Here is a 24,631-nt window from a genome sequence, read left to right as displayed (position 1 = left end):
TATGAAACATTCTATAGGAACAAGGGACCAACTGCTCTTCTTCATACTTACTTAAGGACCCACAAATAAAACTAGCCTCCAGGCCACATGGTATGTCTCACAGAGCCCTGAAGTCATTCCTAGAAGGTCTTGGGTAGCAATGCAAATTGGGCCAATAGTGGACAGCTATTCTTTGCCATCATGCTGTCCTCTCTGAAACACAGAAAACCAAGGATTCCCACAAAATCTGTTTATCATTTCATGCTGGTAGAACACAGTTGTGTCCTCAACACACTCCACACAATGAACAGAGACTTCAAGATTAAAGGCAGCTCAGAGTAAGGACTTTATTATTGTACAAACACGAGCAAATGTGGGACACAGAGTTCCAGGGCTGCGGGACTTGGAGACTGTATACATCCACAATGAGACCAAGAAATACACGAAGGTAAATCTCTGCAAGCTCCCTGGAGAACCCATCTTATGAGCTGATTCTTTCCACACCCAAGCCAGTCAAAGGGTGAAAATGAGGCCCCCTGTAGGCCACTGAGGCCAGTCATGACTCCTTCCAGGGACTGGAGAGATAGCAGAGGTCTGCCTGACTAAGCTTGTAACTGACACACCCTGTGGGACTTTGACAGATGGGAACAGCAGGATGCCTTCTACCAACTGGGAAAGGCACTAAGCAGTTTAGAATGTGCGCCACAGCTTCTAAAAGCACCTCACGTGTGTGGCACTCATCAGGAATCTTCCTGTTGTGGATGTTTGTATATATGAGGTTTCACTTCTGACTGACGGCTCTCTCACAAAACCCACATTCAGGGCTTCACTCTGGGGACAGTTGTTAGGTTGAACAAGGAGACAGCACATTCCCTGTACTCTAAAGCCTTTGTCCAGCATGGACTTCCTGTGCCAAATAAGGTTTGGCCTTTGGGTGAAGGCTTTCCCACGTCTGCTGCACTCACAAGCACTGCTAGATACTCTCAAGTGTACAGCAAGTTGGGAGTGCTGGCTAAAAGGCTTCCTGCACTCACTGTACTCTCACGGCCTTTCTCCAGTGTGAGTCCTCTGGTGGAGAAGAAGTGTGTGTCTGTGGTTGAAGTCCTTCCCACACTCCCTGCACTCAGAGGACCTTTCTCCAGTGTGAACCTTCCAGTGCCGAATAAGGTTTGGCCTTTGGGTGAAGGCTTTCCCACATCTGCTGCACTCGTAAGGCTTTTCTCCAGAGTGAACTTTTTGGTGCTGAACGAGTTTGGAGATGCAGCTAAAGGCTTTCCCACATCTGCTGCATTCATAATCACTGCTATGAATTCGCCAGTGTACGTTAAGGTGGGAGCTTTGACTGAAGGACTTCCCGCACTCCCTGCACTCATAAGGCCTTTCTCCAGTGTGAGTCCTCTGGTGCAGAACCAGTGTGTGTCTGCGGTTGAACTCTTTCCCACACTCACTGCACACATAAGGCTTTGCTCCTGTGTGAACCTCCTGGTGTCGAATGAGGTTAGACTTGCTGCTAAAGAATTTTCCACAGTTACTGCACTGATAGAGCCTTTCACCTGTGTGAACTCGCCTGTGTTCAACAAGACCAGAGACTTGTCTAAAGAACTTCCCACACTCACTGCACTCAAAAGGCCTTTCTCCAGTGTGGACTGTCTGATGTTTAAAAAGGTCACAGCTTTGGCTAAAGAATTTCCCACATTGGCTGCACTCATAAGGCCTTTCTCCAGTGTGGATTCTCTGGTGTCTTGCAAGTGTGTCTTTCCGAGTGAACACTTTCCCACATTGACTACATTTATGAAGCTTCTGTCCAGTGCTAAGGGCTCCCCCAAGCTCAGTGCTCTTATGGGGCTTCATTCTGTCATGAGAAACCTGGTGCTGAAGGCCAGAGGTGGCCGGTAAGTCCACTCTGCTCTCACCATGTATGTAGGTCTTCTCTGGCACACAGATTCTGCAGCTTTTCACAGTGTCCCTGCCCTCATCCCTCCTGAAGAATTTCTCTCCACTGTGCTGCTTGTGGTGCTGGTGAAGGTCTGCACTGAACCAGAACTGCTTCCCATGTGCCTCACATATGTGTGGTTCCTGCCTGGCTTTCCCCCATGGGTATTCAGTCAGATGTAAGAGGTCTTTCAATATTGGGCCAGACATGTCACATGGGTGGGTTTTCAGACCTGCCACAGGAGTCCTGAACTGTGACACTCCTTCTAAATAAACACTCTGCTCAGAGGAAACAGCCTCAGCTTCCACTCCACACCAACAACCTGAAAGCAGAGAAGTGCCCAATGAGATGCATGTTGACTTTGAAGGAGGGGACAACCCCATCATAAATGTATCTGACACACCGAGGATAAGTCCATGGGACCATTTACAGGACAGAGAGGCAGGGATAGGTTGAGGAAGGGATTGCTATGCAGTGCAGGGCCTCTGAAGGTCACAGAATGGGGGAGGCCTCCTGAAGGCAAGGACATGAGGGCAGAATGAGGACAGAATAGAGCAAACAGTTTCCAGTAGGACGTTGGCTGTTGGGACAGGCGAGTGCTAGGCAGAAGGGCATGTCCAGGCCCAGGAAACTCCAATCACAAGTAAGCAGCTGGTGTTCAAAGATTACTGAAGGATATGTGCACATCTCGTGACACATTAAGTGCAGGCCAATGTTGCAGACGAATGCGGAGTGAGCAGTAAGGAGGAATGGATGCAAGGTGGATGCCAGGGGCTAGAAGTCAGACTAGAAATAAGTCACAGTGTCCAGAATGGGGAAGGACATGTAGAAACACTGTGTGTCCACAGGCCTTGAAATCAAACACAGGTGGAAACAGTCAATATCTCTGGATTTGAACCCAACCTTGACATCATGCCCTTCCTTGGTGTCCACTCACCAGGTCCAGGTCCCTTCTGAGCCTCTTTCTCTGTGGCTGCAGTCATATCCACCTGGGCAGGCATCCAGGGCTCCTCCCCTTGCTCCAGCTGCGTGACTAAATATGATCTGGAGGATGTAATTCCTAAGCGAAACCCAGCACTGGTGAGTACTGGCTCAGAGAAACCCACTCTATGACAGACCACAAGTTAAAGAATAATAATTATTACTGGGACTTCCCTGGCGGTCCAGTGGTTAAGACCCTGTGCTTCCACTGCATGTGGTGTGGGTTCAATCCCTAGTCAGGGAACTAAGATCCTGCATGCCACACTACTCAACCAAAATAATAATAATAATTATAATTATTACAAAAAGAACCATGAAGGAAGCATCCAAAGGTCTATATAAGTAGTGATTATGTGAGTGCCTGTAACTCCTGGTATAATGGAGCCCCAGAAAATGTCACCTGGAGGAAGGGGGCAGAACCTTGGGCACAGGGGTGTCATAATTCTAGACAGATTCACCAACCCAGAAAGTGACCAAGACTATGGGTCCCATTGGGAAAACTATGTCTTGTGACCCCCAAACCTTTTGCTACGTGGCTTCGGGGCTGCTCAGTAAGAAGTGAGGACACACCATCGAGCATAGCCCTGGCAGCCATGGCACCTACTCCAGGAAACATGGCAAGAAAGCTGTGTGGGAAGGACAGAGTGGTCCCTGTGGGAAAGGAGAAAAGAGATGGAGTTGGTGTGAGGGTCTTACCCAGGGAGGCTAAAAGTGCAAAGTTCTCCAACATCACATCCCGGTACAGGAGTCTCTGATCCTCATCAAGGAGCACCCATTCTTCCCGGGAGAAGTACACAAACACGTCCTCAGAGATGGCACAGCCCTGCAAAGATGGGGACAGCAAGGTCCATGAAAAGTGTCTCAAGTGAGTATCCCCACTCTACCTACGCACAACAATGTCTTGCTCACCCATGTCCCGAGGTCCCCAAGTCAAACGAAGCACCAGGCATTGATACCATCGGTCCTTTCTCTCTCCTGACTACCCCCAGTGATCACTGTGTCAGCCCACAGCAACAACAAGCAGGTTGAGAGATAGATGCCATTTAAGCTCTGAGCCTGGCCCAGTTCCCCTGGGGAACCCCACAGCATACTCCCTGGACATACTTCCTAAACCTGCGCTCACTCTTTTCACTTAAGCCCCCAACAACAGGGTCCTAGGCCAATCAGTTTACACTCCCTCCTCTCCTGCACATCACTCTTTGGACCATGTCTGCCTCACATCTTCAGCTACCTAAAACCAACTTTCTGGCCCACACCATAGACATTACCCTGGACTCCCCAGATGTCACTCTGTACACAGCATGGAGAGAACACTTGGCAATACAATCAGGATGCTATCTTGTCCCAAACCTCCAGTGGCCCCCACTGCCAAAGCCCCCATTCCTGCTTTAAAACCCTCCCAATCTGGCCCTTTTCCTTTCTTCAAATCACGGGCACCCAGAACCACATGCACACCTCAGTTACTCTGAGTCCTCTTCCATTTCTCAGTTGTACACTGTATTAAGTTTCCTATTACTGCTGTAACAAATCACTAGTAGCTCAGTGGCTTAAATCAACTCAAATTTATCATCTTACATCTGGAGGTTGTAAGTCCAAAATGGGCTTCACTAGGCTAAAGATCAAAATGTCAGCAGGATTGGGACTTCCCTGGTGGCACAGTGGTTAAGAATCCACATTCCAATGCAGCGAGCCTGGGTTCGACCCCTGGTCAGGGAACTAGATCCCACATGCATGCCACAACTAAGAGTTTGCATGCCACAACTAAGGAGCCTGCCTGCCAAAACTAAGACCAAAAAAAAAATGATGTCAGCAGCATTATATTCCTTCTGGAAGCTCCACAGAAGAATCTGTTTCCTTAGTTTTTCTAGCTTCTAAAAAACCTCCTGCATCCTTGAGTCCTTGCCCCTTCCTCCATCGGCAAAGTCAGCAGCTATCATTCTGACATCTGTTTCATTCCTCAAATCTCCTTCTTTGATTCTGATCCTCCTGTGATTACACTGGGTCCACGGGATAACCCAGGATAATCTGTCCATCTCAAGATCATTAGCTTAATCACATATATGAAGTCCCTGTTGCGGGACTTCCCTGGTGGCACAGCGGTTAAGACTTCGTGCTCCCAATTCAGGGGGCCTGGGTTCGTTCCCTTGTCAGGGAACTAGATCCCACATGCGTTCGGCAACCAAGAGTTTGGACAACTAAGGAGCAGTGAGCCTCAACTAAGGAGCCTGCCTGCTGCAACTAAGACCCAGCACAACCAAATAAATAAATAAACATTAAAAAAAAAAGTCCCTGTTGCCATATGAGATAACACGTCCGAAGCTTCTAGGGATTAGAAAATGGACATCTTTGGGAGGTCATTAAGCTGCTTATCACATACATGTTGTCCCCACACTAGTCACAACTTTCCTACACCTAATTATCTGAAAATTAACTTTACAACAGACCTCCTCATTTCAGTGGCTGGCATTTCCATCCTTCCAGCAGCTAAACCCAAAGCTTTGGGTCATCTCTCCTTTACTTCCTTCTCTCACAATCCACTTCAGAAAATAAAATCAGCCCTAGTAAAGTATCAGCATGAGAACACAACCTCTGTGCCACCTTCACAGCAATCACTCTGGTGCGGCCCATCAATGCTCATTTAGACTGCTGCAGTAGTCTCCTCCCTGATTTCCCTGTGGTGTGACCGTATATAAAAATAAAATTCTCACCTATAACCTCTGCAGCAACTGAACCGAAACGGTCAGAAATCTCATAAAAACTGCCTTCCTGGGACTTACATGGTGGCACAGTGGTTAAGAATCCTCCTGCCAATGCAGGGGACACAGGTTCAAGCCCTGGTCCGGGAAGATCCCACATGCCGCGGAACAACTAAGCCCGTGCACCACAACTACTGAGCTTGTGCTCTAGAGCCTGCATGCCACAACTACTGAAGCCCGTGCCCCTAGAGCCCATGCCCCGCAACAAGAGAAGCCACCACCATGAGAAGCCCGCGCACTGCAACGAAGAGCGGCCCCCGCTCGCCGCAACTAGAGAAAGCCCGTGCATAGCAACAAAGACCCAACGGACCCAAAAAATAAATATATATATAAATTTATTTTAAAAAACCCCAAAACTGCCCTCTTCCCTTTACACCCATTTCCAACTTAGGGGCCAGTCAGCTTTCCCCCTCCCCTGCCCTCGAGCCTCAGCCAAAGGCAAGTGATGATGCCCAACCCCCTTGCTATTAGCAAGCTCTGAATAAATATGAATAATTTCCACACCTACCATCACTCCGTCTCCACCATCACTCTAGCCCTTCACTGTCTGTTCTCTCTGCTGCCAGAGGAAGACTGCTGAGACTCTGTTCCACTTTCCCCATGGCTCCCATCATCCTCAGAATAGAGGGCAAGACGCTCAGCTGGTCATTTCAGGCCTGAAACCTGTCCCCATGTTGTCTCCTCCAGAAAGGAAAGAGACTAATTGTTTGTTGGACACTCACAGCTCAGCTTCAACTCCAAGCATCTGAACATGCCTGGGACACCTTCCATCCCTCATCTCTCTGGGTTCTACAGAAACTTCTCCATGTAACGATGGCTTAGACGGAGACTGCCTCCTCAGAGCCTGCAGACACAACTGCTGGGACAGGGGAGAGCAAAGACACGTAATCCCACATATTGGGAAGGTGAGGGCTCAGCTATCAGCTTGGCCACTGTCATTGGAGCCTGTGGGCAAAAGGGATGGGAACAGCACCTCCAGGGGATGGAGGTGCTATTCCCGTCTCCAGGATTCTACAACCCCAGAAACGAGATGGGGTACCGGAAACCCTGCCCCAAAGTGAAGTGCTCACAGAAAAAGGCCCCTCTCCTGGGCCATGATTGGCAAAGAGCTGACACCCTGTGGCACTGAGAATTCTGGGTACTGCAGTCTCCACCTCGACACCAGGTGTTGAGGGGCAGCCTGTGGTCAGAAGGTGGAAGGCAAAGGAATTGAATGCCTACTGTCTTAGCCTACCAGTTTCTCCCAAGCCTCAGGCTGCATTTCATACCTCAGAGTCTCTGTAACTGGATGGGGTTGGTACCAAACCCGCGTTCAGCTGCTCGCCACTCAAAAAGCCAATACTCGACAAACAAGTGTTGGTGGAAAAGGAAAAGTTGCTTTATTCAGGAGGCCAGCAATCTGGGAAGCTGGTGGACTAATGTCCTAAGACCATCTCCAAGTTGCTGGTTAGGAGACAAAGGTTTTAAAGGCCATGTGAGGGAGGGGCTGCAGGGTGCATGATCCACTTGTGTTCAATTCTCAGATTGGTTGGCATCAAGGTGAAGTTTCGAGCATCAGCAATCTTCTGGTTTCAACCCGTCTGGGGTCTACGTGCTTGCGGTCAGCAGTTTTCCTCCGGTGGGGGTCGGCTTCATATAAAATCTCCAGTGCGCGCTTCATATCCTGAGCGTGATACAACGCTAGCTATTTTGGAGGTTCACAGCCTGCAAATCCCAGCCTCATCCTTCCGAATTTGGGACCCAAGGCCAGCAGTTTCACCTCCATGTTGTGAAATGTAAAATGAAGATAAAACCTCCCTAGCAGACCTCTGTGAAATTGTTTAAATATTCCTCAAACATAAACGTCCATTCACTAAAACAGCAGAAAAAAATAGTGCCCATACCTTGGTGAGGTTAAGTATCAAGTGATTAAACCAGTGCAAGGTGCATGATTAGTGCTGAATACATGGTCCTTATCATCACAAACCTGGGCTCTCAGGTACCCATGTGGTAGGAGGTGAGTCAAGGCTGCCTACTTGCAGCGTCTGTCAAAATTCACATACACAGGGCTTCCCTGGTGGCGCAGTGGTTGAGAGTCCGCCTGCCGATGCAGGGGACACGGGTTCGTGCCCCGGTCCGGGAAGATCCCACATGCCGCGGAGCAGCTGGGCCTGTGAGCCACGGCCGCTGAGCCTGCGCGTCCGGAGCCTGTGCTCCGCAACAGGAGAGGCAACAACAGTGAGAGGCCCACGTACCGCGAAAAAAAAAGAAAAGAAAAAGAAAAAATTCACATACACATACCCTGAACCTACGAGTAGCCTTAACAGGAATGATTTAAAATTTTACAGGATAGCAGTGTACAATCTGTGCCATTTAAAATTATTTCAAGAAAAAAACAATCACACATACAGAATGACGTTATCAATTTCAGGTAGCCAGTTGCACTAGGGATATGTTCTAGACAAGATGATTCAAGATTTACAGTTTAAGAAATATTTTCCTGGGACTTTCCTGGCGGTACAGTGGTAAAGAATCCGCCTTACAGTGCAGGGGATGAGGCTTCGATTCCTGGTCAGGGAACTAAGATCCCACATGCTGTGGGGCAGCTAAGCCCATGCGCCACAACTACTGCACTCGTGTGCCTCAACTAGAGAGCCTGCATGCCACAAACTACAGAGCCCACATGCTCTGTAACCTACGTGCCACAGCTACAGAGCCTGCGCACCACAACTAGAGAGAAACCCACACGCCGCAATGAAAGATCCCACATACCACAACTAAGACCCGATGCAGCCAAAATAAAATAAATAAATAAATAATCTAAAAAAATTTTTCCCTCAGGAGTAAGTACAGCATAGGGTTGTAGCATAATTCTTCTATATCTTACTTTCAAATTCACAATCTTTGAACTTGCATTAGAACCAATCATGTTGTGTTTTGCTTCAAATTCAATGCAATCTAGCACATGGTGTCCAGTGTCTGACTTCACAGGCTGAGCTCTAGGGGGAGGCTTACCTGGGTTTGCAGCTGGTAACCCCATTACTGATTATAGTACCTTATGCAGAAAGCCTCACTCCTCCAAGCTTCAGTCTCCTCATTTCTGAAACGGGGAAATAACAGTATTCACAGCACATGGTTTTTGGGATTATTACCTGGGGAATTACATGACATCCTCTGGTCATTCTTCCAACAGTGCTTCAAACCCCTCCCAATGGAGGACAGAAAATGACTCCTGACCATCCACATTCTCTTGACTTGATTCAGAGGGTTTCAGGTTCTCAATTCCTCCAGGAACCAGAACCTCACCCCCACCAGACCCCCCCTCCCCCAACTATCCTCAGGTAAACTGGCTCCAGTTGGATCTGTGTAGTAAGTGGAAGCTCAGCCTGAATTCCCATGACTCAAGCTTACCAGATCCAGTCTCCAACAGGATTCTACCACTTGATACTGGGGTCCAAAGTGAGCACTAAACCCTGGGAAAAGGGAAAAAGTGCAGTCACTGAATTCTATGGAAAAGATTGCTCCATTCATCTAGATCATCTTTAATTTCCCTCAGCAGAAGTGTTTTTGTAGATTTCAACTAAACTTTGAAGTTTTCAGTAATACTGAAAAAATAACTTTGTAGTTTTCAATAAAATACTTAGGAATGAATATAATGAAAGAACATGTACATGTTTCATTATATTCATTCCTAAGTATTTTTTATACTATAGATTTGTAAATTTTAATCATTCAATTTTTGCTTTCTGTGTATTGTTAACATATAGAACACAGTTCATTTACATCTATATCCCTGTCTACCACACACACGTGTATTTATACATATATATAAAGAGAAAGAGAACTGTACACAGCACTTTGCTACATTGTTATGCTAGTGAGTCTTCTGCATCAATTGATATGATATGATTTTTCTTCTTTTTTTTTCTTTAGCCTGTTAATATGTTGGATAACATTCTTTGCTCTTCTAGTATTAAACAAACCTGGCACCACTGAAAGAAATCTCTCTTGGTCATGACATATAATTCTTTTTACACACTGCTAAATTTTATTTGCTAATACTATCTTAATGATATTTATGTCTATTTTCATGAGGATAGTTCTACTAAAATTTTCAGATGTCTTACAATTTTCTTTACATTCTATTTTTTTTAATTAATTAATTTTATTTATTTATTTTTGGCTGTGTTTGGTCTTCATTGCCACGCGCAGGCTTTCTCTAGTTGTGGCGAGGGGGGCTACTCTTTGTTGCGATGCACAGGCGTCTCACTGCAGTGGCTTCTCTTGTTGTGGAGCACGGGCTCTAGGCACGCGAGCTTCAGTAGTTGCAGTACGTGGGCTCAGTAATTGTGGCTCACGTGTTCTAGAGCACAGGCTCAGTAGTTGTGGTGCACAGGCTTACCTGCTCTGCGGCATGTGGCAGGCGGATTCTTAACCACTGCGCCACAAGGGAAGCCCATCTTTACATTCTATTATGTGTTCTGTAAAGACAGTTGTATTTGGTATGCAGTTCTAAAATATCAGTGTGTTTGTAAATCTTGTCATATGCCTGATAATCACCTTGATTCCTTCTTCCATTGATTGCTCCTATTTTGGTCATTTAGGTTGGAGTTGTATTTGTTGTTCTAACTAATGCGATTTCCTCCTATGCCCTGTGTGTTCATCCCTTGGCAGTTTTAGACATTCAAGATAGTCTTTCACTCTTTGTTTATTTATTTATTTTTTTTGCGGTACGCGGGCCTCTCACTGTTGTGGCGTCTCCCGTTGCGCAGCACAGGCTCCGGACGCCCAGGCTCAGCGGCCATGGCTCACGGGACCAGCCGCTCCGTGGTATGTGGGGTCTTCCCGGACCGGGGAACGAACCCGTGTCCCCTGCATCTGCAGGCAGACTCTCAACCACTGCGCCACCAGGGAAGCCCCAGTCTTTCACTCTTTAAATTTTGGCTGTCACGGTCTTTACAGAATAGAAGGCTGCAATTCTAAAAGAAATACATTCATTAATTTTCGACACAATATATTTTGCTTGTTACTGATACATTTAAATTGTTCTTGTGACTTCCCTGGCAGTCCAGTGGTTAAGACTCCGTGCTTCCAATACAGGGAACACAGGTTCAATCCCACATGCTGCATGGCACTGCCAAAAAAAAGTTAAAAAAAATTACTCTTGTCTGTTTCACAAAAATATGCTCCTAATTTATCTTCTATTGGTTTCCTTATTTCTTTTACTCTTTGATACTTAACAGTTCTTTAAAATTTAAATGTCTGTGGATTTTCTAGGATATTTTAAAATTTCTAATTTAGTTTTGCTTTATTTAGAGAATATATTCTATACTGCTTCAATTTTAAAGCTTACTGAAAATTATTTTATGTCCCTAGCATTTGGTTTATCTTGGAGGAATGTACCATGTGTACCTGAAAAGAATGTGTATTCTGCTATAGACTGGAGTAATGTTTTATACATATCTACTGAATCAAGTTAGCTGATGATATTGGTCATGTCTTTTATATCCTTACGGTTTTCCTGCCTATTCTATTAATTATTGAAAGAGTTTTGAAAGCCTGTTCTCAGGTACAAATACATTTAGCATATTCATTCATTCATTCATTCATTCATTCATTCATTTGTGGCAGCACCACATGGCTTGTGGGATCTTTCTTCCCTGACCAGGGATAGAACCTGTGCTGCCTGCAGTAGAAGCACAGAGTCCTAACCATTGGACTACCAGGTAATTCCCCATTTAGCATTTTAAAATCTTCTTGATTTAAATTACTTGTTTAATAAGATGTCCCTATGTTATCTTTGGTAATGTTATTTTTCCTAAAGTTGCATTTTCTTATATTAATATAACCTCTCCAACCCTCTTTTTAAAATAAATTTATTTATTTATTTATTTTTAGCTGCGTTGGGTCTTTGTTGCTGCATGCGGGCTTTCTCTAGTTGCAGTGAGCAGGGGCTACTCTTCGTTGCGGTGTGCAGGCTTCCCATTGCGGTGGCCTTTCGTTGCGGAGCACAGGCTCTAGGTGCGCGGGCTTCAGTAGTTGTGGTTCACAGGCTCTACAGCTCAGGCTCAGTACTTGTGGCGCATGGTCGTAGCTGCTCCGTGGCATATGGGATCTTCCCGGACCAAGGCTCAAACTCGTGTCCCCTGCATTGACAGGCAGATTCTTAACCACTGCACCACCAGGGAAGTCCACCTCTCCAACCTTCTTATGGTTAATATTCATGTCTTATTTCATTCCATTCCTTTTAGCATATACTTATGTTTGTAATTAAGGATCATTTGTTATACGTTGCATGGAGTTTGCCCATGCATTTAATACAGTCTGACAATCTCTCCCTATAATTTAAATATATGAGATATTTAAAGCAATAAAACTGAAAAAGAATTGTGGGTACAAATGTATAACTTACTCGCTCTTATCTTCTTAGAAAGGGATAAATCAGACAAAGAATAAGCATATAAATGATATTAAAAATATAACATTCAGGGCTTCCCTGGTGGCACAGTGGTTGAGAATCTGCCTGCCAATGCAGGGGACACGGGTTCAAACCCTGGTCTGGGAAGATTCCACATGCCACGGAGCAACTGGGCCCGTGAGCCACAATTACTGAGCCTAAGCGTCTGGAACCTGTGCTCCGCAACAAGAGAGGCCGCGATAGTGAGAGGCCTGCGCACTGCGATGAAGAGTGACCCCTGATTGCCACAACTAGAGAAAGCCCTCGCACAGAAGCGAAGACCCAACACAGCCATAACTAAATAAATAAATAAATTTAAAAATTCACGACATGTCAATATTTTAAAAAAATAATAATAATACTATAACATTCAGAAGATACACATTCATCTTGATTTTACACTGTTGAACATTTGAAAAATTACATTCACAAAGGGAAAATGAAGCCACAACACAGATCTCAAGTTTTATGAATTCTCTATGAATATATGTATATTTGTTTACTAGAGCAGTGTAATAATATGATTTATAACAATAAATACGTATTTGGTCTTTTAATTTTTAAAATAAATTTATTTGGCTACGTTGGGACTTTGTTGCTGCGCGTGGGCTTTCTCTAGTTGCAGCAAGTGGGGGTTACTCTTTGTTGTGGTGCACGGACTTCTCAATGCAGTGGCTTCTCTTGTTGTGGAGCACGGGCTTCAGTAGTTGTTGCTCACGGGCTCTAGAGCACAGGCTCAGTAGTTGTAGCGCACGGGCTTGGTTGCTCAGCGGCATGTGGGATCTTCCCGGACCAGGGCTCGAACCCGTGTCCCCTGCACTGGCAGACGGATTCTTAACCACTGTGCCACTAGGAAGTTCCCGTATTTGGTCTTTGTCCAGGTTTTGGGCACAGAACTCCTAAAACCTTAGGTATTTCCTAAGTGAGAAGAGCAATAAAAATGCCCTTATGAGGTTACTTTGGGAAAGCACAAAAGGATGGTGGGGCTGGTTTCCAGGAGAACCAACCACATGATTAGAGGGTTGGAATTTTCAGTCCTACCCCCTGAACTCTGAGGGGGTACAGCGGTCGGAGACTGAGTTCGATCGCCAATGGTCAAGGATGTAATCAATCATGCCTGTGAAGTGAAGCCTCCATAAAAACCCAAAAGAATAGGGTTCAGAGAGCTTCCAAGTTGACGAACACATGGAGATGCAGGAAGAGCAATGTGCATGGGAACTCTGCACCCTTTCCCCATACCTTTCCCTGTATGCATCTCTTCCATGTGGCTGTTCTTGGGTTATATCTTTTTATAATAAACTGGTAATCTAGTTAGTAAAATGTTTCTCTGAGTTCTGTGAGCCACTATAAGAAAATTGATTGAACCCGAAAAGGAGGCTGTTGGAACCTCCAATCAGTTCAGAAACCCAGGTGAAAACATGGACTTAACGACTGGTGTCTGAAAGGGTGTGTGTGGGGTGGGGGGAGTCTTATGGGACTGAGACCTTAACCTGTGGGATCTGATGCTATCTCTGTGTAAACAGTGTCAGAATTGACTTGAATTATAGGACACTCAGCTGACGTGGGAGAATTGCTTATTGGTGTAAGAAAACCCACCCATACACAATAGAATTGGTGAGACCATAATCTTTAGCAGCCTTTCTCAAATGGGGTTCCATGAGAGAATTTGTGCCCACAGAAAATGGTTTCAGTGGATACTGTCTTAAATACCCGAAGGAAAGTGCATGCCTAGGACCAGTCTAAATGCATAGAAGAATAATCAGTTCACTACCTACAATGGATTCCTTGGGAAACTAATGTTTAATTCTCTCATAAAATCAATTGGATAGAGTATACAAAGGGAGAATAATATAGGAATTTCAATAACACAAACTATCTTTCCTGGCTGTTTTGTAGCTCATGAAGAAGATCAGAATAATATCACCCCAAAATATGCCTCTTTGACATAAAAATTATTTTGAGCTGAAGGCAGTGAGAAACAGCAAACACAGAAAAAGCTCCCCCTTTTCTACCTAAAGGCAAGATATAAATTCTCCTTTTATTGGAGACAGATTATCAGCCCAGAGACTGGCACCAAAGGAATCTGCAATCAAACCACACAATATTAGGTTCCTCCTCCATATTTACCTTCTCGGTTTGCTGCTCTTGGAAGCCTAAAACTGCTTTTCTTCGTTCTGTCATTTGTCTACAAATTTACTCTTCTTTGTCGAAGATACTAATATAAACTAGAATTCTAAGTCACCAATTCCAGTTACTTTTGGTTTAGGTTTCTCCCATGTGTTGTGTGTTGCACATATTAATATACTGTTTTTCTCATTAGTCTGTTTTTTTCTTAAGGAGACCCAGCTGAAAACCTAAGATTGGCAGAGATAGAGTTCTGCCTCTCCTACACTAATTAAAATTACAAATAGTATACAGAAGTGTGGGCAGAAACATTTCCTGTGTTGGGACTTGTTAGAGGAATTCTTTGGTAGGAACTTCCTGTGAGGCAAGAAGCATGTCCTCCTTGGAACATTTAGTCAAGAACAAGGAGACGGACTTCCCTGGTAGTCCAGTGGCTAAGACTCTGTGCTCCCAATGCAGGGGGCCCGGGTTCGATCCCTGGTCAGGGAACTATATCCCACAAGCCGCAATGAAGATCGAAGATCCCGCCACAACTAAGACCCGGAACAACCAAATAAATAAATAAATAAATAACAAAGACTAAAACACAAGGAGGCACCCCAATGTTCACTGCAGCACTATTCACAATAGTCAGGACATGGAAGCAACCTAAATGTTCATAAACAGAGGAATGGATAAAGCTGTGGTACATATATACAATGCATTACTCAGCCATAAAATGGAACGAAATTGGGTTATTTGTAGAGATGTGGATGGACCTAGAGACTGTCATACAGAGTGAAGTAAGTCAGAAAGAGAAAAACAAATATTGTATATTAACATATATATGTGGAATCTAGAAAAATGGTATAGATGATCTTATTTGCAAAGCAGAAATAGAGACACAGACTTTGAGAACAAACGTATGGACACCAAGGAGGGAAAGGGGGTGGTGGTGGGATGAATTGGGAGGTTGGAATTGACATATATACACTATCAATACTATGTATAAAAGAGATAACTAATGAGAACCTGTTGTGTAGCTCAGGGAACTCTACTCAGTGCTCTGCAGTGACCTAAATGGGAAGGAAATCCAAAAAAGGGGGGACATATGTCTACATATAGCTGATTCACTTTGCTGTACAGTAGAAACTAACACAACATTGTAAAGCAACTACCCTCCAATAAAAATTAATTAAACACACACACACACACACACACACACACACACACACACACAGAGGCTGGGACAATCTATCATATGGCATTTGAGGGATTTTGTGGCTTTGGCAAGACTGAGTAAAGTGGAATCACTCCTGACACTGGAGGAGATTTTCAGTGTGTGTTTCTCTTACAACAGGTTGTTCAAAAGCAAGGGTAACTGTCATCAGGCAGCTATTTTACGACACCCCATCTTCTTCTGCCAGGCCAGGTTCCTTGTGCCCTACAAAGCATTCTCCTCATGCAGACACTGGATAAACAGAATGCCCCTCCTTTGTGGAGGGAAGTCTCAGAAATGCCCACCCTCCCCCCCCACCTCCATCCACAGCCCTCCCGTCTCACCCCAAGGACCATTTGAAATAACATACTTAAGATTGCTATCCATGGGACCTCCCTGGTGGCACAGTGGTTAAGAATCATCCTGCCAATGCAGGGGACACATGTTCAATCCCTGGTCTGGGAAGAGCCCACATGCTGCGGAGCAACTAAGCCTGCGTGCCACAACTACTGAGCCTGCACGCTAGAGCCCACGAGCCACAAATACTGAGCCCACGAGCCACAACTACGGAAGCCCGTGCACCTAAAGCCTGTGCTGCGCAACAAGGGAAGCCACAACAGTGAGAAGCCTGCGCACCGCGACAAAGAATAGCCCCCACTCGCCACAACCAGAGAAAGCCCATGCGCAGCAACGAAGACCCAACGCAGGCACAAATTTTAAAAATAAATAAATTTATATATAAAAAAAAGGATTGCTACCCCTAAATCTGATCTCCAGGCCTTGACCTAGTCCAGACCACTCTCTACACCCTGTGGACATCTCCAACCCAGCCCCTTCTGCAGAACGCCAGACCTTCCAGTCCAGCTGCTCATGTGACACCTCCACTCTGGGATATCTCAGAATCAACCATGTCCACTCTGAAACCTGCTCCCTAGTTTGACTTCCTGATTTCCGTTTTCAAAATGTCCATGAAAACAAAAAAGAAAAAATTTAAAACTTGTTTTTTCACTTACTATCAATCACAGCCTCATCTGATGCAGGAGGAAATGTTGTTGGTCTCTTTAAAATAAATCCAGAACCTGATCACTTCTTCCCCCTCTACTGGCTCTCGAGTCCATCCACCGTCAAAACATTTCTTGAAGCCGCTGCAGTGGCGTCTTTACCAATCTCCACGCATTCATCCTCACATTCCCTGCCCCAACCTAATCTGTTTCGCCCAGTGCAAAATGTGGGATAGTTTTAAAATCTCCACTCAGATCAAGTACTCCTTCTATTCGAAACTCTTATGGCTCCCAGAGCCCTCAGAATGAAAGTACAACTCCTCAACCCAGGTGTGACTCCTCACATCCCGCTCGGTGCTGACACGACACGGATCCCCGATCTCCCCAATGCCTCTGGCTCAGTCCGACTTCCAAGCCTTTGCACCTGTCGATCCCTCTGCCTGACCCCCTCTCACACGCACAATCACACTGTCAGAAACAGGGACCCCACAATCCCGGACACCGGGCCTGTGCTGCAGGCACGGGAGCAGGCGCCCCGCACTCGGGGCTTTAGTGTCTGGTGGGGTGAGGGCGCTGAGGGCCCGGAGAAGGAGCGTGTACCTGAGGGGGTTCCCTCAGCGCGGCCGCCGCCATCGGGGTCTGTGGGCGGAGTGCGCCGGGAGAGGCAGGCATCCGGATTGAGGACCTGGATACCGCGGTCCCAAGCCCTTCCCCGGCGGCAGGGTCAAGGCAGGCGTCGCCACCGCCGAACTTTGTCTCGCCTCCGAGCGGCGGGGACAACGCCTACTCACGCGTCTTCCCGATTCCTCCACCCTCGGTCCAGACCAAGCATTCAAGAGCCTCCTAGCGCTTAGATCCTCTCAAGAGCCCCCTAGCGCTTAGATCCTCACAAGAACCGACCAAGTGTCTGGTTGCGCCTAAGATGCCGGAAGTCCCGCTCCGACGTCTTCCGCACGCACGGAAACGCCCCTCTCCCGGGTCTTCATTGGACGTGTGGCGCAGAGCCTTCTGGGTAATGTAGTTCTTGGTGAACTATCGGCCTAGGCACAGGTTCAGGTTCAGGGCCTGGGCCTGAGCTCCTGGGGAAAGGCTGGGTACCACAAAAGGAGTTTGTAAGTGGTACACCTAATTCCCGAGGATGGGCGAGGCTTAGCTCCTCTTCAAGGGCCCGCACGCAGATTCAGTGGATTGCTGCCTGCACTAATTAAATAAGTGTTTGGAGTCATATTATTTCGGATTGTCTGGAAAGCTGCAAAACCAAAAGGACACACCACACCAAGTTTCTCTCGTCCATTCATACCTGGGAGCTAGTAACCATTACCTTGTTGCCTTTTAAATACATTCTGGGGACTTTCCTGGTGGTCCAGTGGGTAAGACTCCACGCTCCCAACGCAGGGGCCCTGTGTTCCATCCCTGGTCGGGGAACTAGATCCCACATGCATGCCACAACTAAAGATCCCGCATGCTGCAACTAAGACCTGGCGCAGCCAAAACAAATAAATAAATGTATTTTTAATGTTAAAAAAATACATTTGGACTGAAGCTTTAGGTTCAGTGTTGTTACTTTCAGTTCTTGTTAGGGACAAAAGAGGAAATATTCCAGACAGGGCCATGGAGTGGAAGAAGAGAGAGGGATGTTGAGGTACTCTGGAGCCAGTAGATAGATTTCCTCAGAAAACTTTTCTCCTGCCTGTATAATCAGTGATTGTATTCATCCCAGGAAGCAGCACTTTTTTCCAGGTAATATTTCTTACTTGGTATACTGAGACGGGCTGGGACCTGGGACCCTTTGCTGCAGTGCTGAAGTTCTTGCACCTGGACACACCTTTCCTCAAGCAACAAAATACGAAGAAACTGTATGGGACTGAAAATAACTGCGTGCACACTCGGTTGGGGCAAATTCTGGAACCAAAAGATACAAAGAGACCAAAAAAACCCAACTGCCATTTTTGAAGGGCCTGGAGCAAAAACAGGGTGTTGGGAGCAAGAGCAGGGTACTGTGCAAGCCCCCCTGCATACAGCACCACATAAGGTGTGGGCAAAACACCTAAGCCGCCCCTCCAGCCAGACCCCTGGACACACCCCTTCCCTCATCCCATATAAGGAACAAGCTTGCTCCCCCTTGGGGATCCGGCAAGCAAGGGAACTTGTTGTTTGTTCTCACTGCCCCCTGCTGCAGCAGGGACCTCAATAAAGCCTTGCCTGAATTTCTTGTCTGGACTCTAGTCAATTTCTATTTATTGGGGAAGGCCAAGAACTCTGGTCTGTAACAATACCACCATATATAGAATTGCTTTTAACATCTGAGACCTCTTAGAAAAGAAGTGCTACCATTTGAATGCTATTTCCTGCCTGAACAGTGACCATCATCGTCACATTGGGAGCATGAGCTCAAAATGGGTCATATGATACCTGAGATAAATGTTTGGGACACCATGAGGTCATCTCCTTGCTGTGACGTGATCACCAGGGGTGTGCACCAGGGATCTGCACAGGGAGTTGACATTATCAGTGAAAAAAATTCCCGAGAGTTACTGATAATGATTCTGCAGCTATTTGAAGAGAGTGGAGAAAATAGCTCTGAGGAAACATTTACAATAGCTGTAAAAAGGTAATTTTGAGCCTGAGTACTGAAGTATGAGAACTGAGAGAATGAAGATGAGCAGATAAAGGGTTTATTCATGAGGCAGCCGAACAAGGAGACAGAACAAATTGCAAATCCATCTCCCTGAAGGTGAGAGGCTCTGAATACTTATGGGGTAAACCTGAAGTGTGGGGAGCATGGGGGAAGGTGATTAGAGACAAGAAAAAGGTGAAGTTATCATGGTTTTGCACAACAAAGCTACATGCTTCTCCATGGGACTCATGTTCAGAAAATGGCGACGTTAGCATGTTCTAAGGGTGGAGTCTTTGGTCCTCTGATGTCAAATGGTAACTGATTGGATAACTTGTACGTGTCCAGTTGAAGAGTTTGTTGTCCCAATCAGTCTTGACTGGCTCAAGCTTGAACTGGACCCAGCTGACTCCAAGTTCGTGAAAAAAAATCTCCGGCAAACATCTTAATTGTTTAGGCCGTGTGATGCTTGGATGACATTCAAGTTTTTATAGAAACAACTGAAGCAAATTTGATCAGTGAAGGCATTTTACAATTCAGTATTTATTAAGCAAGTTATAGTTTAATGGATCTAACTGACGACTCCTCTCAATTTCGATAGTAGCTATGTGTTTTGTGCAGGTTTCAGACTATTGATAACCAATGTCTCCCTTGCCTGTATTGACAGTGACTGTGTCCTACTCAACAAGGAACACTGTTTAATCCATATTACATATCTTACTCCACAATATTCCTCTGCCCTAATCATCCCAGGGCCAGGCTCCAGGCAACTAGAGATCACCCCTGTGCCCTAAGTCTCACATGAGTTATTCAAGTACCCAATCTTAAACTGTTTACTCTGCCCTTGCCTTCCTTTGCCTTGAAACCCCATAAAGGATCTGGCGTAGATCTTCCCCTCCCTCATTTCTTCTGCCTCCTGACAACTCTGGTGTTTTTCCCTGGGTGAAATATGGCACTGGGTGGCATATGGTAACAACTCCCCTCTGGACACTGTGAGCAAAATAAACTTCTTCCTTCCAAGCCTCATTCTCCCTTACTTTTGTGGCCACAGTGACATTACTGTACCATATCCAGCATTTCTATTTTTAGAACAAGTGTCCTCATGGAGAGAATGGTTTAGTTTGGGACAGGAGGAGAGCCCCATGATGCTCAGGGATTACTAGCAACACCATCTGAGGTCAAAAGTTCATGAATAACAGAAGTAAAACCAATGAATCACCAAAGCAGTAATTTGTGAAAGTTTATTGTACACACACCAAAAAGACAGTATGCAAACGAGGAATACTCATACCAAAATGTAGTATGAGACGCAGGGGTATATTGTTACAAAGCAACTTAGATAATGAGAAACCAGGGACTGTTTATTCATCTTATTGATTGCTTATGGTATTAGAATTTTCTTAAATGATAGGAAATTGGTCAGTAGTTACCTCACACCAACCTTGAGAAACAGTTCAAGTTTTGCTTATAATTTCTGAAGGCATAAGCCAGAAATGACCCAGGACAAATTAGTCTTGCAAAATAAGCTAAATTAAGCACTGTTTTTGTAAGATTAAACTGGTTTTGTCTGCTCGCGGAATTTTCAAGGCTCGTCTCTGTTTTTTTATTTTAACACTGGGAAAGCTCTACCTTTTGCTGGCAGTCGTGGGCACTAATTTGGATTTTTTTTGTTTTGGTTTAATATTTATTTATTTAGTATTTTTTTTTTTTTTGGCTGGGCCGGGTCTTAGTTGTGGCCTGCAGGCTTCTTAGTTGTGGCATGATGCGGGATCTAGTTCCTTGACCAGGGATCGAACCTGGGCCTCCTGCATTGGGAGCTTGGAGACTTACCACTGGACCACCAGGGAAGTCCTGTGGGCAATACTTTGTGAGGCTCTGCATTGTCTGTTCCAAGAGTGACTTTATCTTCCTACCCTAAATTGCTGGCCCTGTGACAACTCTGCAGGACCTGGCCCCTGTCAAAGCTTGGCAGGGGTAAGGGGACGAATAGTCAATGCTATCTCTCCCCATCATGCAAGTCTGCCTGGACAAACTGACTAATTATTTATAAAGGCTCCCTGGAGTAGCAGAAGCTGACACCTCTGCACCTAAACCAGGCTCACTAGTTGTCAGGCTTGAGCTGAAAACCTGGTGTAGGTGGTGTGGTAACTGGGAGAATTCCCTTGAGATCAACAGCCTCTCAGCTGTAGTTTGCCTTCACCTCCGAAGTGACACAATACATCCTTTCCAGGATGCCCATCGGGTACATCAACAGCTTTGTCATCACACACAATTCTTTCAGACAGGATCATCATTGTACTCACCTTTCTCCAGGAGCACAGGTATGACCTTACATTGAGGACATCTACCTCCAAGAAGACTTATTTGACACACTCATCATGGACATACAAGTCCAACATCTTTTAGTACTTTTGATGGCAACATATTCTTATTTATAAATTTTACCTCCAAACTGAAATCAGCAGCCACTCCCATTTGTGCACTCAGAGATTCCTGCACTAAAGAAACTTCAGTAACCCCATCTCATGCCCTGTTGAGTCTCTGGACAACTTATGATAGTCATTAGTTACCCCCGAACTTCTGATGAAAAAAATCTAGCCCTCCTCAACTCTATAAATAAATCATTAAAACAGCAAAACAACAAATGACTAGTTACCCATTGGGCTCTCCCAGAAACAGAAACTCTCTAGACCCTGAGCACGTGACTCTCCATACCAGCGGTTCATTATATTTTGGGTCATGAAAACAGCACAACACAAACTTGCACAGCTACCAAGGCCTCCTCAAGATAGGATGTTTATTGCAGGACCCAGCAGTAAGGCCAGGTAAGAATCACGGAATTGGAAATATACCAAAAGTAGCCAATACTCAACTCGAGAATCATTCGGGTTTATTGCACACAATTAGCACAAAGTAGGGAAAATAGGAAAGGGGTTAACATCCACTACGTCTGCGAACGAGGTATCTCAGCACCAGCAGCTGTCTCCAGGTCTGCAACTGGTCTCGCAACAAGAGTGAGTGGAAGGTCACCTTCTGCTCCGACAGGGCTGTGGCAGTGTCCATCTGGAACAGTTCTCAGCAGTGTGGAGTGGAGTCCTCCAGTGAAGAGGCTTCAGGTCGTTCAGTTCAGTGGTTTCTTTTCTTTCTTTCCCTTTCTTTCCTTCTTTCTTTCTTTCTTTCCTTCCTTCTCCCTTTTTTCTTTTTCTTTTTAAATTTTTCGGCTGCACCATGAGGCATGTGGAATCTTAGTTCCCTGACCAGGGATTGAACCTTCATCCCCTGCATTGGAAGCATGGAGTCTTAACCGCTGGACCGCCAGGGAAGTCCAGTGGTTTCTTTTTAAGGAGTCTGTCAGTGAGTGTAGTGGTTACGCCCCAGGAGGTCTCGTCTCTATCATTTGCTTTGTCTGTTTCAGTGAGGTACATTGTCAATCAAATTTTTTATCTGAAGTAACACTAGCAATCCCACAGCAGATGTTTCAAAACAACTAACATGGACGTTCACTTTGGCCACTGTGAATTCTTTTTCAACTACTTAACATACAATATAATAGCTTAAATCCTATAAGTTTCACCCAAGTTGAGTAGGAATCGTATTCTCAAGCACCAGCCACACAATCACAATGCAGCCTCCTGGGGCTCTGGAGGAAGTCCGTACCATCTGCAGGGCAGATTTATACATCATTTTGAAACAGCTCCTGATGGGTCACTGTAGCAGAATAAGAACAGAACACTTGAGTAGGGGACATCAGATATCCATGCATCCAGAACGACCCACTATGAGGGTCGTTGCTCTATTGGACCAACCAAGTCATGAAGTCTAAGGACCCTGATTGGACCAACCAAGTCATGAAGTCTACGGACACTGCTGTATTCCATTATAAGGTAGAAATGTACAGCCAGGATTGAGCCAGATCAGGTCTAGAGAACACAACTAGGCTGCATGAATAGGTAGTTGAGACTCCACCAACATGGTCACAACTCACTTCCGTGGCTGTCTTGGTGCCCTGCACAGCCATAGGGGAGAGGAGAAAGCTTGAGCTGGGGTTCTGCTTGGCTCATTTTGTTTTATGGGTGCACGTAAAATCGACAGTGGCCGCATCACAGCCACATTCAGGGTGTCCCTGAAAGATAATGGAGTAGAAACGTTTTTCCAATGGGTTATGCTATGATCTGGCCATCCATTTTGTGTGGAAGAATCGTTATTCAAAGGTGACCATATATATAGATTCCAGGATAGCAGCCAATGATCTGCCCTGGTAAGGAAGGAAAAGTTGAGAAGGTTGTTGAAAGGAGGTCTGCAGTAGAGACATATGGATGTATTTATGGAACTGTGCACACAGTAGGCACATTTTGTATGAATTATTAAAATTCACCAAAGTATATCACTAACAATGTCAAACAGGGACTTCCCTGGCAGTCCAACGGTTGAGACTTCGCCTTCCAATGCAGGGGGTGAGGGTTCGATCCCTGTTTGGGGAACTAAAATCCAACATACCTCGTGGCCAAAAAACCAAAAACATAAAACAGAAGCAATATTGTAACAAATTCAATAAGGACTTTAAAAAAGTGATCCACATCAAAAAATATTTAAAAAAAACTAATGTCAAACAATCACATCCAATTTCTGGACCTTGGGACTAGGACATTGTACTGACTGTTTCTTCTCCGTGGATCCTTTTTTTTTTTTTTTTTTTTTTTTGGCTGAGCTGCATGGCTTGTGGGATCTTAGTTCCCAAACCAAGGATTACTGAACCCGTGCTCTCGGCAGTGAGAGTGCAGAGTCCTAACCACTGGACCGTCAGGGAATTCCCTTCCTCCTCTCCTTTAACTGTGTGCTCAAATATCATCTCCTTATGAGAACAGCCCTCTGTTTCCTACTGAAATCCTCCTGACTCCACATTCTTGTTATTCCTTGGTGCTGATCTTTTTTTTTTTTTTTTTTTTTTGCATTTCTACCTGTCACCTTATAATTTACTATAACATGTAGCATTTTCTTTGTGACTTATTCGTTACTCTCCTCAATAAAGGCTTTTGAAGGACACTACAGGAGGACATATTTCTTTCTTCACTGATATATAACACACGTCTAGACCTGTCTCTGAAGCTGGTGAGATGTTCAGTACATGGTTTTGAAGCAATGAAACAGCACAAGGTGGTAGCTTCCTTCCACACTTTCACCTCTTTCTATTTTCATCTGATTATTTCTTTCCCTCCAAGTTTAATTCTCCTTAAGCTTCTCATGAGTGAAAAAAAATACACTTTGTAAAAACAAAAATTTCTCAGTCGCCAAATTTCCAGCATAGTCATGGGCTCAACTTAATTCTTTTACAATTTAGAACTCAAGGTTCTCTGCTTACCACCCGAAGGTTCTGCCCCAATTTCCAATGTATATGGGGGAGGGGTGGATTTCCACACAATACCAACCAATTCTCCGACACTAGCTTGGTGTCCCACAATTTAACAATTCTGACGCTGTCTACCCTGAGATAGCATCAGATTCCAAGGTTAAGGGCTCAGTCCTACAAGACTGACCCTCCTAGGACCCCCCCCAACCCGACTTCAGGCACCAATTGGAAGTCCAGGTTGTGACTGTGGTGCTCCAAAGAC

The 24,631-nt window shown here is 45.3% G+C and overlaps 1 protein-coding gene across 1 annotated transcript; it reads right to left on the bottom strand.

The window, feature by feature from the left end:
* Positions 1 to 288: 288 nt before the first annotated feature.
* ZNF671 (zinc finger protein 671) lies at positions 289 to 17,334 on the bottom strand. The gene is made up of 4 exons (XM_019928906.3): positions 17,009 to 17,334; positions 3,590 to 3,716; positions 2,850 to 2,972; positions 289 to 2,234 (listed from the first exon to the last, which is right to left on the bottom strand). Exons 1-4 carry the CDS (start codon positions 17,078 to 17,080, stop codon positions 1,021 to 1,023), a joined length of 1,536 nt encoding a protein of 511 aa, XP_019784465.1. The 5' UTR covers positions 17,081 to 17,334; the 3' UTR covers positions 289 to 1,020.
* Between the last annotated feature and the right edge of the window lie 7,297 nt (positions 17,335 to 24,631).

This window comes from Tursiops truncatus, chromosome 19, assembly GCF_011762595.2.
Source record: "Tursiops truncatus isolate mTurTru1 chromosome 19, mTurTru1.mat.Y, whole genome shotgun sequence".
In the NCBI taxonomy this organism is placed as follows: Eukaryota; Metazoa; Chordata; class Mammalia; order Artiodactyla; family Delphinidae; genus Tursiops; species Tursiops truncatus.
Note: the sequence above shows the minus strand (reverse complement) of the source record. Positions and strands in the feature narration are given on the sequence as shown.

What these genes read in the sequence shown, in the direction of transcription:
- ZNF671 (XM_019928906.3), bottom strand. Translation starts at nt 17,080, where the DNA reads ATGCCTGCCTCTCCCGGCGCACTCCGCCCACAGACCCCGATGGCGGCG. An exon ending in TGCACTTTTAGCCTCCCTGG is followed by an intron (nt 2,973 to 3,589) that starts GTAAGACCCTCA and finishes GGTTTCGCTTAG; the next exon opens with GAATTACATCCTCCAGATCA. An exon ending in TCAGAAGGGACCTGGACCTG is followed by an intron (nt 2,235 to 2,849) that starts GTGAGTGGACAC and finishes CTCTGCTTTCAG; the next exon opens with GTTGTTGGTGTGGAGTGGAA.